This window comes from Lutra lutra, chromosome 5 (genome assembly GCF_902655055.1).
Source record: "Lutra lutra chromosome 5, mLutLut1.2, whole genome shotgun sequence".
Lineage (NCBI taxonomy): Eukaryota > Metazoa > Chordata > Mammalia > Carnivora > Mustelidae > Lutra > Lutra lutra.
The window spans coordinates 106003361-106020882 of record NC_062282.1 but is presented as its reverse complement, the minus strand read 5'-3'; the positions used below and the strand labels follow the sequence as shown (position 1 = coordinate 106020882).

General features: G+C 40.8%; 1 protein-coding gene across 1 annotated transcript in view; it reads left to right on the top strand.

Annotated features, from left to right (window-relative positions):
* Positions 1-17522, top strand: part of DMGDH (dimethylglycine dehydrogenase) — a 58186-nt gene that overhangs the window by 24204 nt on the left and 16460 nt on the right. The window contains exons 8-14 of the mRNA XM_047730706.1: positions 3923-4092; positions 4835-4988; positions 6899-7064; positions 7534-7664; positions 8922-9139; positions 11077-11234; positions 14266-14325. Coding sequence (XP_047586662.1) covers positions 3923-4092; positions 4835-4988; positions 6899-7064; positions 7534-7664; positions 8922-9139; positions 11077-11234; positions 14266-14325 — 1057 coding nt within the window. The remainder of the gene's footprint in view (positions 1-3922; positions 4093-4834; positions 4989-6898; positions 7065-7533; positions 7665-8921; positions 9140-11076; positions 11235-14265; positions 14326-17522) is intronic.

The following is a 17522-nucleotide window of genomic DNA, read 5'->3' as shown; positions in this document are numbered from 1 at the left end:
GGACAAAAATCAAATATTTATTTTCTATTATACGATGACATCCTTGTCAAAAGTCAATTCACGTATATGTATGGGTTCATTTCTGGACTCCCAATTCTATTCCATCTATAGGTCATGCCAGTACCACACTGTTTTAGTTACTGTAGCTTTGTAGTAAGTTCTGAAGTTGGGAAGTGTGAATCATTGCTGTTTTTCAAGATTGTTTTGGCTGTTCTGGGTCCCTAAAATTTTTATATAATTTTTAGGATCAGTGTGTCAATTTTTGCAAAGAAGCCACCTAAGATTTTTCTTAGGTATTGCATTGAATCTGTAGATCAACTTGGGGAGTATTGCCATAACAATATTAAGTCCAATTCATGGACATGAGGTGCCTTTCCATTTATTTAGGTCTTTTAAAATTTCTTTCAGCAATGCTTTATGGTTTTCAGAGTATAAGTTTTATACTTCTTTTGCTAAATTTATTCCTAAGTCTATATTCTTTTTAATCCTGCAATTGACTCATAGAATTACTGATTTAGTCAACAACTATTTGTGGATCATTGGCCATAAGCCATGCTCTGAACAAGCAGACAGTATCCCTGGCCTTATTATATTTGTACTTTAATGGAGCATCTATTACTACTTGCCAAGGAAATTAGGAAGTTGCTTTCTTTAGAACACCAGTTACTGATTATCTAGAAGTTGTATCTAATTGCATGGGGCTGATGTTGCATTCCTGCTCTGATTGTTCTGGGTAATTTTCCCAGATTGTAGACATTGGGAGGTGGATAGGGAAGATGACAGATGGGGGACAGGCAAAGTGCCTCACTCTCTTTGACAGATTTAGTCTAAACCAAAAAGGACTTCTTGTTATCTACAAGTTGAGATTGCTAAGGTATTTCTCATGTAACATAGAATGCTCACCTTGGCTGTCCCTTCTGGTTTACATCTGTGATCATTCCATGGTACTGGAGGCCAGTGGTTTTGATACCTGGCTGAGCAACAGAATCATCCGACTGGCGTGTTAAAATAGAATCTCTACCTTGTGATTAGTCTCTGGCACATAATTCATCCTCCTTTACATCCTATCTGTGAAATTCCTGTTTGTCAGGAGAACCCATGAAGTTGTGTTGAATCAGAAAACCAATAAAAGCAAACAGATTCCCAGACATTACTCCTATAGATTCTGACTCCATGGTCTGGAGAGGGGCTCATGGATCCGCATTTCAGTATTGTCTGTTATTTTCATACAACGATTCCAGAGAATTTAGAGAATTTGCAAACTGTCTATATATATGCCAGTTGTTTTTTTTTTTTAACCTTATTCACAGATCACCCTCAGTCAAGGCTGTTTTACTTTTGTTTTGTCACAATTCTAACAAGGTTTTCTGTTTCTAGGTGACTGATGCCATGCCCCCCAAATGTTGAATGGATTGTATTGAATTGAATCTACTTTTCTTGGTGTAGAACAGATTACAAACAGCAAATTAAAGGAGTGGGGAGTGCTATAAGATGTTACGTGTGACAGTGTAACAAAGCTATTGCACAGAGCAGACGCAAACACTCAAAAAGCACAGGAGCTGGGCCATCTAGAAGAAGCAGGCGCCACAGATTAATACCAGCAACGGAAGAACCCACCTCTCCTTTCCCCATCAAGTTCCCTTCCACTTCCCCTTCACACATTAGTTCCTTATGAAAATCTTACCGGCTGGGCACAGGCATAATCAGTTGTTGGCGATACAAGGACCCAATAGCCACCATGTATTGCTTGCCTGTTATGTGCTTTTCAACGCCATGTCCGTGAATTCTCCACCAGCACCATAAAGAAAGCGTGTGCAAAAGAAGACTAAAGCTTAGGGTGGTTACGGAATTTGCCCGAGGTCACACAGCTAATACTGGCAGAAGAAAAACCATACCCAGGTCTCTCTTACTCCATACTTACGTTTAGCTACTAAGCCAGGGCCTCCCAATAATTGTTTTGGAACACTGAGTTGTGTGGCATTTTACATATAACTTGTTAATGGTTGGAGAGCTGAAGTTTGTCAAGGATTTACTTTCTGAAAACAAATTAGACTTGATTTGGGATTATTCCCAGTGAACAGCGCTCTGCCCTACTTGTTAGCTCATATACATTGTTAAAAGAGAACAGAATGGTGTAGCAGTGAGACCAAAGGAAACCGTGGCACAGCCCTGGCTTGGCCCAAAGTGTCTGTCAAGAATGTGAATACTGTCTGTCAAGTGTGTCTTGGCTGGAAAAAAAAAATTGAGAACCATCGAAGGAGCAAAGTCCAGTAATAGGGAGTGTACACTGGGGTCAGATGAGTGAGTCTGGATCCTGAATCTGCTCTTTATGAAAGGGTGACCTTACTGAATCACTGTGTGGGGGCTGGTCTTCCTGTTGGTGAAATAAAAGTGTTAAAGAATAAATCAGCTGGTACATGTTAGATGAAAGCAATACCTGGCAAGAGCAGTCACTCAATGAATGTTAATAAAACTTTACACAATTTCAGGCCCTATCAACGGTATCTCTAGCTCTCAAAAGTGACGGCTTTTGTATATCGTTCCATGGACCTGGATGGGTGAATTTTAAGCATGTTTAAACATTTTTATTACCTTCTTGAAACTTAGTGAAAATTTTTATGGGTGATTGTGATGACCCATGTCACTTTTTTAAATGATTCAAAGAAGTATAAATTGTTGCCTCTTTATTCTCTCTGAGGAATATCCTCGTAACAACTTTAGTCATTCTTTTTTGTTTTTTAAAGATTTTATTTATTTGAGAGAGAGAGAGCATAAAAGAACACAAGCTGTGAAGAGGGAGAAGCAGGCCACCCATTGAGCAGAGAGCCTGACGCAGGGCTCGATTCCAGGACCCTGAGATCATGACCTGAGACGAAGGCAGAGGCTCAACCCACTGAGCCACCCAGGCGCTCCAGTCATTCATTTTTATAAAATAACCAAACTGGTATCTTGTGGGAAAAGTTAGTTAACATTTATAGTCTTTTGCTAAGGTCTTCCCAAGCTCTCAGAGTGATTCTGGCTGTTAGAATCCATTTGGGATACTGGAATTTCTGGTATTTTGAGGTCTGCCCCTGTAGCTCCTTTTCTTGGTCCACCCCCCCCCCCGCCCCCAATGACTTTCTGCTCATCCAATTACTCAGATGCTTCTCTTGACCTAAGCCACAGACAGACCTACAGGAAAGTCCTTCATGACTAGCATGAGTGGGTAGAACTACATGCAGCCAGTGTGAAACTGTGATTCCTTCATCTGAGATCAAATTATCCACCACAGTCATGTTCTTGGTTTTAAAGCATCATCATATAGAAATAACAAACAAGCCAACCTTTGCCAACAAGTGACCCATTTGTTGCAAAACACAAGGGACGGCAGTCCTTTCCCTCCCCTACCTACAAGCCCCTGGGTGAGTGCCTCTTCCTCTGAATGTTTCTGAGATCAAGGTTCAGGTACCTGCACAGAGATCCTCACCTAAGGGGACTTGAACTAAATTGAGTCTGAGAAGAGATGCTTGTGCCCCTCTGCAGTGTACAGTTTCTCCTGCAAGCTTCTTGTCACTCCAAGATACTCCTAGCTCCCGGCGGGGGTGGGGATGGGGGCTGAGGAGATCATAACTAAGTCTTCCTCTTTGTTTCCTTTCCCCCATTTTCCTAAAGTGAGCCTCTTCCCTAGAGCTGTAGGGTATTTTGCAGGTATGCATCTCTTGAAACTATGAAAACAAACTAGCTACAGTCAGGTCCCTTTAATTTAGATGCCTAAACATATTTTTTTTTTTTTTTTTGAGAAAAAAGATTACATTATGTTGTCGAGCGTTCTGAATAGCACAAAACACTCCAGCTTGGGGGACCTGTAAAATAGTTGTACATGTTTCATTCTTTGAAGACAACATATTTTAGTAACGGTGTATTTATCTCTGTATTTTGAAAGATATGGCATAATCCATGCTGGTGGGATGGGGAAATATCTCAGTGACTGGATCCTGCATGGAGAACCACCTTTTGATCTGATAGAATTGGATCCCAATCGCTATGGCAAATGGACGACAACGCAGTACACTGAGGCCAAAGCAAGAGAGTCATATGGATTCAACAATATTGGTAAAGTGCAAATTTACAGTTATCTACAAAGTGTATTCCGAATCGACTTGCAGTGCCTCTGATTTGAGCTGCTTGCTATTCTGCGCACTGTAGTAGGAGTACGTAGGGATCCTAATAAGCACTATGCCTTTAAGACACAACAAGGAATCTATGTGAACATGTATCTTTAACATCAGAATGTATCAGTGATTTTAAGGTCTAAGTCTCCTTTTACACTAGCCTTGGATAGTTATATAAATGATAGTTTGGCTTTTTTTACATAAGATTTTTAAAAAGATTTATTTATTTATTTGAGAGAGAGAGAGAGAGCAAGTGAGTTAGGGGAGGGGGGAGAGGGAGAGAGAAAGTCCCAAGCAGACTCTGTGTTGAGCCCAGAGCGTGACTTGGGGCTCCATCTCAGGACCCTGAGATTACTACCTGAGCTGAAACCAAGAGTCAGTCGCTTAGCTGACTGAGCCACCCAGGTACTCTTTTACATAATTTCTTAAAATTGCAGTATAGTTGACATACAATATTATGTTAGTTTCAGGAGTACAACAGCATTTTGACATTTGTATACATTGTGAAATGGTCACCACAAGAAGTGAAATTTCTATCTTTTACATAAGATATATATACCTATATCTATATCTATATATATGCTTCTGGGTGTTAAGAACTGTGTTTTCTATTTTTTGAATGCCTTCAAAGTTGTTTATAGTTTTGGTTATATGCTATTTACGTACTAGTTTTTCTTTTTCAGTTGGTTATCCTAAAGAAGAACGATTTGCTGGGAGGCCAACTCAGCGAGTCAGCGGGCTTTATAAAACCCTGGAGTCTAAGTGTTCCATGGGTTTCCATGCAGGCTGGGAGCAGCCACATTGGTTCTACAAACCGGGTCAGGACACTCAGTACAGGTAAGTGAATGGTAACATGCCTGAGGCTCCGAATGTAGAATGAAATTTTGGAGATGGAATGGAGGGACATAAAAAAAACACCCCGCTCCCCACTCCAAGTCACTTTACCCCATTCCCAAGAGCATTGAGCCTTTTCCTACAAAAGTTATTTTCTGGGGGCACCTGGGTGGCTCAGTGGTTTAAAGCCTCTGCCTTCGGCTCAGGTCATGATCCCAGGGTCCTGGGATCGAGCCCCACATCGGGCTCTCTGCTCAGCAGGGGGGCCTGCTTCCTCCTCTCTCTCTGCCTGCCTCTCTGCCTACCTGTGATCTCCATCTGTCAAAATAAATAAATAAATAAAATCTTTTTTAAAAAGTTATTTTCTGGCAGTGGAAGCATTAGTCTATGCCATATGACACTGGCTTGCATCTAGGACCCCTGTGGCCTCCAGAGTCCTGCAGCCAGCTGAGGTGAGGTGTCTACTTGGCATTTCCAGGAGCTCAGAGGAACCTTCCCCATCCCCTCCACATCCCCCCCTGGCTTCAGTTGGCTCCTAAAGATGTGTCCTGGTTTAGGAGGCCTGATCAAATCCCACTGAATAGAAATAGTATGTCAATATGGATTTTCTGTTGATCAAGGAAGAGCTCATAGCAACAGCTTTCTAGTGTGTGTGCAGTGAGTCATGCAAATTATGTGTACCATTGATAAATTAGGGGGAAAGATAATTTACTTAGCATTTTACATTAAGCTAAAGCATAGAGCACATCACTAAAACAATTCTCTGAATTCCTCTAAAGTTGTTGCCATAGTTGCACTTGGATTATATGCCATTGTTGTCGTTTGGGATTAGTAGTGATTATATATTTTTTCTCATAAGAATCCATAAACCAAGAGAAAACAAATAGCAAATCTAGAAATTGTTACTTCTCTCTCTCTCTCTCTTTTGGACTTTCCATTTTGTGTGTTTAAGCAGATTTTAATGTCTACTTTAAGACCAGATCTAAATGGTATAAAGAATAGTAGAGTCCCAGTTTTTGATTAATGAGTTTGGGCTCAGTTGACAATCAGTCTAGAATGTCTGGGGGCAAAATACTGGTTCGGTTTTTCCTAAATGACTCAGGTAAATGCCAGATCTATTCTTCACCTTTGCTCTTTGGATCTGACCGGTTTCTTCTATTATTTTAATAATAAAATGACTGAAAACTCATTTAGCAGACAGTTGTCTGTTCTGTGGTTAAAATACCACATTAGAAGTCACCTCTGTCAAGTAGAAAGGACCCTCCATCAGTCAGTGGACTTTTGTTCCAGGACAAGCGCTGTCATTTACTAAGGCAAAAGCCTTGGAAATCACCTTATGCCTTTTCTCTAAAAAATGAAGATGTTGAACCAAGTCCTTATTCTGGGTGTGGACCAACAGCATGAGCATCACCTCTAAGAATGCAGAGTGTAGGGCCCTGCCCCAGACCTGCTGCATTAGAATCTGCATTTTAACAAGTATAAGTGATTTGTAGTTGTTTCAGTGTTTGAGATGCACTGGAGATGATAGCTCTACCCCCTCATATTCTGATTTAATTATATCCAAAAAAAGGTGATTTTTTACATGCTCCCCAGGTGATTCTAATATGCAACCAAGATTGAAAACCTCAGGACTGGTAGACTTCTGTGCCTCCTTCCAGATCTGAGAGCCCTCATGGCCTATCATAATCTCTACTTAATTAATACTACGTCATTCACTCCAAAATGGGTCAAAGGAATAGAAGAGTACCTTTAAAAAAATCAGTTTCTACCATATATGTATGATTCACAGAACAGAACGTTAGGTTGTACTTTTTTCTCTAAAGGGGATTTTCTAGATTAATAGCATTTAGTAAATATTCTGTATTTTTTTTTAAATGAATGACAGTTGTTTTATGACAAACATTGTGTTTCAGGCCCAGTTTTCGCCGCACAAACTGGTTTGAGCCTGTGGGGTTTGAGTATAAACAGGTTATGCAAAAAGTAGGGGTTATTGACCTGTCACCATTTGGCAAGTTTAACATCAAAGGCCAAGACTCTGTTCGATTGTTGGACCATCTCTTTGCAAATGTCATCCCAAAGGTAAATAACCTTATATGGGTTCGAGGGTCAGGATTCTGGCCTGCTTAATTCTCTGTTCTCTCATTTTTTTTTTCCAGTTAGTATGTTATTTTAGAACACCTAATGATTTCTGTATGAATGCTGGAGCTCTTCAACCGACCATGAATATTCTAGCTAATTTTCTAATTTAAATTTTGTTGAATGAATTATCATCCAAGGACCTTATGACTTTGCTAAATTGTGTCAGCAGGGAACTGCAAAATTGACTCCAGTGTAATTTTTATGACAAATAGTTATAATTATCATTGAAATTAAGAACTTCAAAATTAATCTTGGGTTTAGGTTTAAAGATAGTTCACACAATTGATATAAATGGTAAGAGTCAGATGTTTTTCATTGTTGATACTTGCATTTTTATTTCCACGTTGTATTAAAAGGATATGTAAGATTTCATTTGCATCCTGAGGTAATTTTAAATTCTTCTGTGTAGGTGGGTTTTACGAATATAAGTCATATGTTGACACCAAAAGGTCGAGTATATGCTGAGTTGACTGTTTCTCACCAAACTCCTGGGGAGTTTTTACTAATAACTGGTTCTGGATCTGAACTTCATGATCTTCGGTAAGTATGCACCTAATAAGAAAATTTTATGTGGATTGTGTACTGACTCAATCTTGCAGTGAGCTTTTCTTTTACCGGTAGCTGAAAGTACAACTTCAATTCTTAAACCTTTTTGTTTCAATTAAACTTCATCTCTTTTATAGGAAATTATTCGAAGTGAGGGACCCTGTCCCCACTCTTCCCCCCAAAAGGTAATCCATTCATAGAGTTTGCTGGTTCTAAAAATATTAACTCCTAATTATTAGGCATCATCAAGTGTCAAAACTCTCTTTAGACATTATCTCAATTAATCCTCTTAATAGATATATCTGCAAGGTCTATATTATTCCCATTTTCATATGAGAAAACTGAAGTCTGACTTAGAATAACTTGTGTAAACCAGTTCCTTTTGATTCTGATGCCCGTGTTCAGTCCACTTCAGTAAGCGGCTTCCCTGGGTTATCTTCCTCCTTCTTCATGCTTGTTGCTCTCTGGCCCACAGCTAGATTTAAATCATTGACTTGCCACGTCAATCCTTCACGTGAGTCTTTGGTCTATGATTTAGTCTACTATCAAACCTTAGTCTTTAGTATTCCAAAAATATTTCAAATGCTATTGTTTAATAGATGTCTTACTCTGAGATTCTCACTATGGTTGTAAAATGATGCAAAGTATACCCTCCAACCCAAGATGTATCTTAGTAGCATAGCTTTGTGTAAACCCAGATGATCATTTTATGTAGCTCCAGGGACTCTCAATAAATTATAAACAAACCCTAAAACTGGGTTCCAATAATTCATCAAGACTTAGAAATTGAAACCAGTCTTTAGAGTTTTTATTGTTTCCTTCTGATTGTCAAAGCAATTATGTGTCTGGTGGCAGGGCACATTATTAACCTTCAGCAGCACAAATGGGCCTTCTGTGTATAGGTATTAGAGAAAATTTGGGTTCAAATCTTTGAAGATTGAATCATTAGTTTAAATGCAATAGGGCTGTCACTATTTAAAAGAATTATGTGGCAGAACTTACTTAAATTGAAGGCTCCTTCTGTACTATGAAAAATTATCCCCAAGTTTATAAGTGGGTGGTTTAAAGAGAATCACTGAACATCTCTGGGACTCAGTTTCCTCAACTTAAAAAATTAGGTTGTTATACGAAATGACACTCTGGGGACTTCCTGGTAATTCTAGACACAGAACATGTCTTCAGAGAATTAATATGTTACCAACATGCATTATTCAAGCAAGATTTAACACAATGTTTGTGACTCAAATGCAGATGGATTGAAGAAGAGGCTGTCAACGGTGGATATGATGTTGAAATTAAAAACATAACCGATGAGCTTGGGGTCCTTGGTGTTGCAGGGCCCCATGCAAGAAAGGTTCTTCAGAAACTGACTGCTGAAGATCTTAGTGACGATGTTTTCAAGTTTCTTCAAACCAAGTCTTTAAAGGTTTCAAACATTCCTGTCACTGCTATTAGGATATCTTATACTGGTAAGAATTGGAAAATAATTCTCTAAAATTTCAGAGGAGGTCTCTAAAATGTAAAAGAAGCGAGCACAAATGAACATATGCCTGTGCACACACATACACACATGCCCTTGCAGACACGCATACTTTTGTCAGTATAACTCTGGAGGAAGATTTCTCCTGTCCAACTCTTAAAATAATAAGTCTGTTCACTCCTAGTCTGGGAGAGCCATTTCCCAGATTTCCAATCATTGTTCCAATCCCATGACACCTTATTATTTGGAAGGGTAGATTAAAAAGTTGGAAGAGGATAGCTGTTAGAATCGTTGGAAGGGTTGACAGCATATTCAGGTCAACTGACTCTTTCTAGGAACATTCAAGATGGTCTCCCATGGGGCGTCTGGGTTCAGCACTCTGTAGGTTCAGCACCCGCCTTTGGATCAGGTCATGATCCCAGGGTCCTGGGATCGAGCCCCACATTGGGCTTCCTGCTCAGCAGGGAGTTTGCTTCTCCCTCTCCTCCTGCTTGTGCTCGCTGTCAAATAAATAAACCTTAAAAATCTTTAAAAAAAAAAAAAAGAAAAGAAAAGAAAAGAAAAAGAAAAAAAAAGATGGTCTCCCATAGATAAAATCTCTTATAGAGACCTTAAATGTATCAAGTACCTCTGTTCAAGTATTACCATTAAGGCTCTTTTAGGGAAATCTTCTTATAGCACCTAACCTTGTACATGCTGTGTCTTTGAAATAAAAATGAATGATTGCTCTTCGGTTCCCAATTGGTGCTGTGGGCTCACTTCCAACTTCCTCTGGTCCTCCTTGTTCTTTCACACAGTACTCGGTGCCTAGGCCTTCATTCAGTTACACGTTACTCATGTTCTGGTGGTATCCTGGAAAAACATCAGCATCAGCCCTCAACACTGGGGAACAAGGAGAACATACAGGAAGTGTAAAGGCTATAGTTCTTCTCTGGGCTTCCACTGTCCACTTTCCCCATCCTTCTTTCACTTGACCCTCGCAAAGTAGTGACTAGCATAAAACATAAGCAGAATAAAAAATAGACAGACTATTCGGGTTGGGTTTCATTTCCTTTGGGTTTTGCCCAGCTCTCATGGTAAATAAAAGGACCAAGTGGGAAGAAGAGGAGTGTGGGGGCATTAGGGTTCATGGTTCTCCCACAGTGAAGACCATTTGAATAATTGTCGATTGTCTATATTTTTAAGCCTTGTGATTTGGGGACAAGGAGCTGGGGATTGAGGTTCCTTCCTTTTCTTTCTTTCTTTCTTTCTTTCTTTCTTTCTTTCTTTCTTTCTTTCTTTCTTTTTCTTTCCCTTTTTCTCTCTTTCTTTCTCTTTCTCTCTGTCTTTCTTTCAATAAAAATTTATTTGTTCATTTGAGAGAGAGCACGAGAGAGCAGAAGCAGGGGGAGGGGCAGAGGGAGAAGGAGAGAGAATCCATAAGCAGACTCCCACTCCCCCTTGAGCACAGAGCCTGACCTGGGGCTCAGTCCCAGGACCAGGAGATCATGACCTGAGCTGAAACCAACAGTTGGCCGCTCAACCGACTGAGCCACCCACACGCCCCGGGGGCTGAGGTTTCTAAACCTCAAACCCTTTATCGTGATAAACTCTGCTGTGCTAATTACTCACTTAACATTATGAAGCTGAGGTCAAGGGTCCAGATTAAGTCCTGTATTACCGGCTTTCTGTGTCATGAGAAGAGGTGTCCTGGATATCTCTGTCTATGTGGGAGACAAGCTGGGGCATGAATGCATCTGTGATATGGCATCTGCCTTTGCAGGGGGGAGTTTGTTGCAACTTTGTGGTGAGCTGATCTTTTAAAACTCCAGCATATCTATATTACATAAGTGGACACACTCCATTTATTTATGTGTTTTCGCTAATGCACGTTAGACCGAGTGATCATTGACCTCACTCGAGTGGGTACTTGTGGGTTTGTTTCAGGTGAGCTGGGTTGGGAGCTGTACCACAGACGAGAAGACTCCGCAGCACTTTATGACGTTATCATGAACGCAGGCCAGGAGGAGGGAATCGATAACTTCGGAACATACGCCATGAATGCCTTAAGACTGGAGAAGGCTTTCAGAGCCTGGGGGTCAGAGGTTTGAGATGCTGGTCTTCGTTACAGTTTTGTTTATTGTATCTGACTTTGATGTAAGGGCTAGTTTTAATTGCATCAACACTGGCTCTGGCTGTTATGTCAGAAACGATGTGCTACTAGATAACTTTATTTAATTAAGGGAAGATGTTTTTCTCCTTCATTTCCCAGTTGAAAGTTTGGTGGAATTATGACACACTGTTTATTCTGCTTTACCTCCTCCCATTTGGCCAAGAGCCCCGGACATCCATCTCTGATTGTGTGTGGAGCTGCGGCTTCTCTAGGGGGCCTGCTTGCCCCACAGTGTCTGAGGGGTGCTTTTCTTCCTCTTCTTCTGTTGCATTGCCCGCCCACCCTCATTTTCTTCTTATGTACCTTTTGGGGAAATGACACCAAAATGTGTGTTTCTTTTTTTTTTTTTTTTAAGATTGTATTTATTTATTCGACAGACAGAGATCACAAGTAGGCAGAGAGGCAGGCAGAGAGAAAGAGAGGAGGAAGCAGGCTCCCCGCAGAGCAGAGAGCCCGATGTGGGGCTCGATCCCAGGACCCTGGGATCATGACCTGAGCCGAAGACAGAGGCATTAACCCACTGAGCCACCCAGGCGACCCCAAAATGTGTGTTTCTGAGGAAGAGAGTTGGTGATCTAGGATGTGTTGGTCTAACCTGCTTCCAGTGTTGGTAATGGGAACTAAGGGTTTCTGGGGTTTTCCATGGGCATGATTTATTTTACTTTCTCAACTCTCCCTGAAGAAGTTATTATTGTTGATTCTTGGGCAAGGGATTTGGAGTTGGTGGGGGGTATCTAAATGATCCTATTCTATACACAATCACACTGAGAAACAGTAAACAACTTAGTTCTGATTACACAGAAATAGCCAAACTGTGGTTCAGAGTCTGTTCTGTTTTATCTCCAATGGCAGGCTATCTCTGGACCCCTTAATTTTTTCATATCTCTTTAGAAGTTGTTTCCTTGAGTTTGCGGCCTGACAAGTGACATAAAAGGATAGTAGTAAAGGATATACTTCAGAGTGCGGTCTCTTGGGTTTGAATTTATCCTCCATCACATATTAGCTACGTGGACTTAACCCTCCAGAACCTCTGTTTATTTCTCCGTAAAATGAAGATTATCTTATTTTTAAAAAAGATTTTATTTATTTATTTGAGAGAGGAAAAAAAGAGCACAAGCAGGGGATGAGGAGGGGCAGAGGGAGAGCGAGAAGCAGACTCCTCACTGAGCAGGGAGCCTGGTTTGGTACTTGATCCCAGGACCCCCAAGATCATGACCTGAGCCAAAGGCGACGCTTAACCGACTGAGCCACTGAGACACCCCTAAAATGAAGCTTATCTTTATCCTACAAAGTTATCAGAGTTATTAGATAGAGTTCCTAGCACACGATGAATTTAACTGGAGCACAAGGTAGCTTTGAAGGCATAGCCGGGCCCTTGGGACATCCAGACCGTGGGCAGAAGCAAGTGGGCTTCGAGGTGGAGAGGAAGCTTCCAGGAGCCACTGAAAGAACCCGGGCTTTGGGGCAAGTTGCTTTTTTCTTTCTTTCTTTCTTTCTTTCTTTCTTTCTTTCTTTCTTTCTTTCTTTCTTTCTTTCTTTGTTTCAGGAGAGGCACTCTACTAGGGGATTCTCAGCCTACAGCAGGGGCTTGTGATGAGGCTGCTGCAGGGAGAGACATAGAAGACAGAGACAGCTCTGTCCCCACATTCCTCAAGGAATGAAGCAGCAGATGCCGCCTTTGGAGTTAGCCATTTCTCCACTCTCCTTGCTCTTCCGCAGCCCTCCAAAAAGCGTTTCTTCCTCCCACAGCCCTCAGATTTCCCAGCAGTGCCAGCACGCCCTCTGGTGGTACCACAGCAATCTTCTGTGCTTTGTTTTCATTTTTTTCTAGAGAAATTCTGAAACTTTGAGCAGACAGAAAAATAAGTTTGGAGTTGCTCAAATTGATTAGGAAGTATGAGAGACCAAATTTTATATCCTATAAAAACAAGTTTATATTACTCATATTGTTTATATGAGTAATGTTGTCTTTTTAAAAAAGTTTGGCTACTTTTTATGGAGTTTCGACCAGTTTTCTTAGGGAAAAAGGGAACAATAAGAAAACAAACAAAATCCAGTAACTTCCGGTCTAGTCCCAAAGAGTGGCTTTAGTTTCAACTGAAAGTGTATTATAGGGATGTCTCAGTGGCTCACTTGGTTAAGTGTCTGCCTTAGGCTCAGGTCATCCTGGAGTCCCAGGATAGAGCCACACATAGGGGCTCTCTGCTCCGTCTGCTTCATCTTCTGCCCCTCCCTCCCCATGCTCTCTCTTTCTCTCTCACTCACTTTCTCTCAAATACATAAAATCTTTGAAAAAATAAAGTGTATTATATTGTATTGTATTGTAATTATTCAGTTATTCAACCATAAATGAAAAGGCAGATATTCGATCCTTGTTTCCTTTTTTCTTTCTTGAACTCTGTCAAAGCCATTTTCCTACCATCTGCTTTCTCCTCCGCTTGTCCTGATTCCTGGCTGATTGCAAGATAAGTAAATTACCTAATAGCTTTTCAAGACCTAACTATATATAACTATTATATAAAAACATATTAGTGTCTTATTTCGGGGAGGACCAGCATGTTGTGATATCCCTCAGATATTTATTATCAGTAGAAGAGCCACAGGAACAAACTGAATTTTAAGGTCTAATATGCTATTCCAATGATAATATTTCCTGACAAGCTACATTTCAACTTCAGTTTAAAAATTACTTTAAAGACCAGTCTATAACTTTCCTTTCAGAATCTGTGTTCAAAATCCAAAAGCGTTTCTCTTCACTGAAAAAAACTGACATATGAAGGTGATGTTACTGAAATGATTTTCACTCATCTAAGATTGAAAATTCATGTTTCCAGGGGCACCTGCTGGCTCGGTTGGTAAAACATGTGACTCTGGATCTCAAGGTTGTGAGTTCAAGCCCCATATTGGGTGTAGAGATTACTTGAAAATAATATCTTTTAAAAAGATGTGTGCTTCTCTTTTAGATGAACTGTGATACAAATCCCTTGGAGGCTGGACTGGAATATTTTGTAAAGTTAAACAAGGTATGTTTACATTCCAAAGTGTTCTTGAAGTAAATCTTAAAGTTATGAGGCTGTTTTGTGACAGACCCATGCTTTAAAATTTAAGCAAGGGTGGTTATAGGACAAATGGCTTGAGCATAAATACTAAGCATTGCTCAGGGGCTTTGTATTAAGCTTTTATCAAAATTACGGATCGGTCCAAACTATTACAGTGTGCTTGTAGATGTAGGATAGCAGAATCCAGCAACTTTAAAGAGCAAATCTAAATTCTGGGATAAAAATTACTAAGGAGAAGATGTCAGGAGACGTTCTTGTCAATCCCGGTGATCTGTGGAGTCACACGTTAGCTCATCGAACATACAGCATTAATGCACTCTCCCTGGGTGCTCACAGCAGAAAGCAGTCTCCCCTCAGCAGATCTGTCCATCTGCTTATTAGACACTTTTGTATGTAAGTGTGACATTTCAAATGTGTTCAGCGGAAAATGGGTATTTACCGAGAAGCCAATACAAGTGTGATAACTGATATTAACGGTCCAGTGGGAATCCCTACATTAGTATTTTTTTTTTTTTTAAGATTTTATTTATTTATCTGACAGAGAGACGGAATACAAGCAGGGGGAGGACAGAGGGAGAAGCGGGCAGGAGCCCGAGGAGGTGAGGCTTGATCCCAGGACCCTGGGTTCATGACCAGAGCAGAAGGCAGGCGTTTAAGGACTGAGCCACACAGGCGCCCTTACCTTAGTAGTTTTCCAAGTGTGGGCCTCAGACAGAGCATCAGCATCACCTGGGAGCTTGTGAGAAATACAGATTCTCAGATCTCACCCTAGACCTGCTAAGTCAGAATCTCTGGGGCTCAGGCCAAGAAACCCATGTTTTGATTCACTGCAGGGGATTCTGGTTTGATTCTGGTTTGAGAAGCACCATCTTACATAATTATTGTGAAAAAGCAGATTTATTACCGCCTAGATCATCTATACGAGTCCAAAGCTAATAAAGGAAGTGACCCCTTTGTTACAAACTGAATGGTTGTGTCCTTCCGAACTTCATACGAAGAAGTCCTAATCCCCATGTGATGGTGTCTGGAGGTGGGACCTTTGGGAGGTAATCAGGTTCTGGTGAGATCATGCGAGTGGGGTCTCCACAATGGAATGAGGGTTCTCATGAGAAGATACCAGAGCTCGCTTTCCATCTCCATTGTGAGGACATGGGGAGAAGGCAGCTGCCTGCAAACCAGAAAGAGAACACTCACAGGGCAGCTGAACTAGCCAGTGCCTCCATCTTTGACTCCCCAGCCTCCAGAACAGTGAGAAAGAACTCCCTGTAGTTAAAGACGCCGCGTTTGTGATACGTGGTTATAGCGTCCCCAGCCGACTCAGACACCCACTGAGTAGTGGCTTAGTTACTGGAAAAGAACTTCACAGCGATGCAGTTAGTGGAAGTATTGAAGGAGAGGACAACAGCTGCTGCTGTGTAGGATACTTGTTAAAATTCCAGAAATAAACCGTCCTGTTGAGGTGCTAATAAGCTAAAGTAAAGGCCATTTTCCCATTCTACGGAACTATGTGAACACATGCATATGAATCAGGCTAAGGAAACTTTTTTTAATGCCCCTGCCTCAAGTTCCCAAATTCTAAGCTAAGATATTAACATAAACATGTATATTTATAGTATTCGATTTTAGGAAACAGAACCTCCTTAAGGGTTTTAAAGGGAATAGCTTTCTGTACGTTTTCCCTATGACTTTTATTTTTATGATGTACCATCTGCCTCCAGACCAGAGAAAGCAGGTGCTTGGAATTTGGGCGGACCCTTGCAGCAGATTGCTCCTTCTGATAACAGAAGTCTTGGTTTAGCTGTTTAAAATAAGGATAAAAATGGCCTGACTCTTGAAAGCACTAAAGTTCCGTTGTTGGTCACCGATAGGTAAATAGATAACTGACCCTCTTGCTTCACAGCGTTTGGGTATTATTGTTTGGGGAGAAGGCACAGATAAATGAGCTCTTCGTGTTGAAATTGGGTTTTTGAAACCCCCTTTATGATTATAAGCAGGTGTGGATTGTATATTTATTAGTTCCTTCAAATTGTTTCAATAACCAAAGCCCAGCTCACAACTAAGCTGTTTAACAGAGAATGATTTTGGTTTATGGTATGCTTTTTATGATTTCTGAATTGTGGGTTCTCATTTTGGTGTCACGGAGTTCATTGTTAATGCTTTCAGTGGGTGCAGGTCCACGTAGCCCAAGAACCTGGACCTAACTGAGCTAGTCTCTTTCAGTTATGTGGACTCTGGTAGTGAGTGGCTGTCTTAGCGATGCTAGCCTATTTTCAGGACGGATGACTAGGTTGAATCCATGTTGCCCAGATCCAGTATGGTGGTTTCACAACAACTTCATCTTTGTTTTGCAGCAGTCATTAAGATGAAGCAGGTTTCTGGAAAACTAACATTGTAAGCGAACCTGTAATTTCATAATTCACGTTCTGTGCCTTAAAACATAAATGTGAAAGTAAATAAAAAATGTTACCAATCTGGCTTCATACTACATTATAAAGAATATATAATGTCCATTCAAATTGCTTTGGAAACTTGGTGGTCTATGAAAACTGAAGCAGTAGCTGAGACAGAGGAATGTTGATATTTCTATAATATGCCAATAAAAACAAAATTTAGCAGCATTTTATAATTGTTTAAAACCCTTTTTTAAATTTTTATTTAGAAGATTTTATTTATTTATTTGATAGAGATCACAAGTAGGCAGAGAGGCAGGCAGAGAGAGAGGGGGAAGCAGTATCCTGGCTGAGCAGGGAGCCTGATGAGGGGTTCGATCCCAGGACCTGGAGATCATGACCTGAGCCAAAGGCAGAGGCTTAACCCACTAAGCCACCCAGGCGCCCCTAAAACCCTTTTTTTTTTAAAAGATATTTATTTATTTGATAGAGTGAGTGAGTGAGAGAGAGAGCAGAAGAGAGAAGAGAGGGAGAAGCAGATTCCCCACTGAGTTGGGAGCCTGACTTGGGACTTGGTCCCAGGACTCTGGGATTAAGACCTGAGCCAAAGGCAGACGCTTAATGGACTGAGCCACCCAGGCGCCTCTTTTTCTTTCCCTTTGAAGCAAACATGTAGAGTACCTTGCTTGGCTCTTAGGTATTTACACAGCAATTGATAAGCCATAATAGGAAGACAATTACCATAGGATGCAGGCTGTGTGGGAGCTAGGA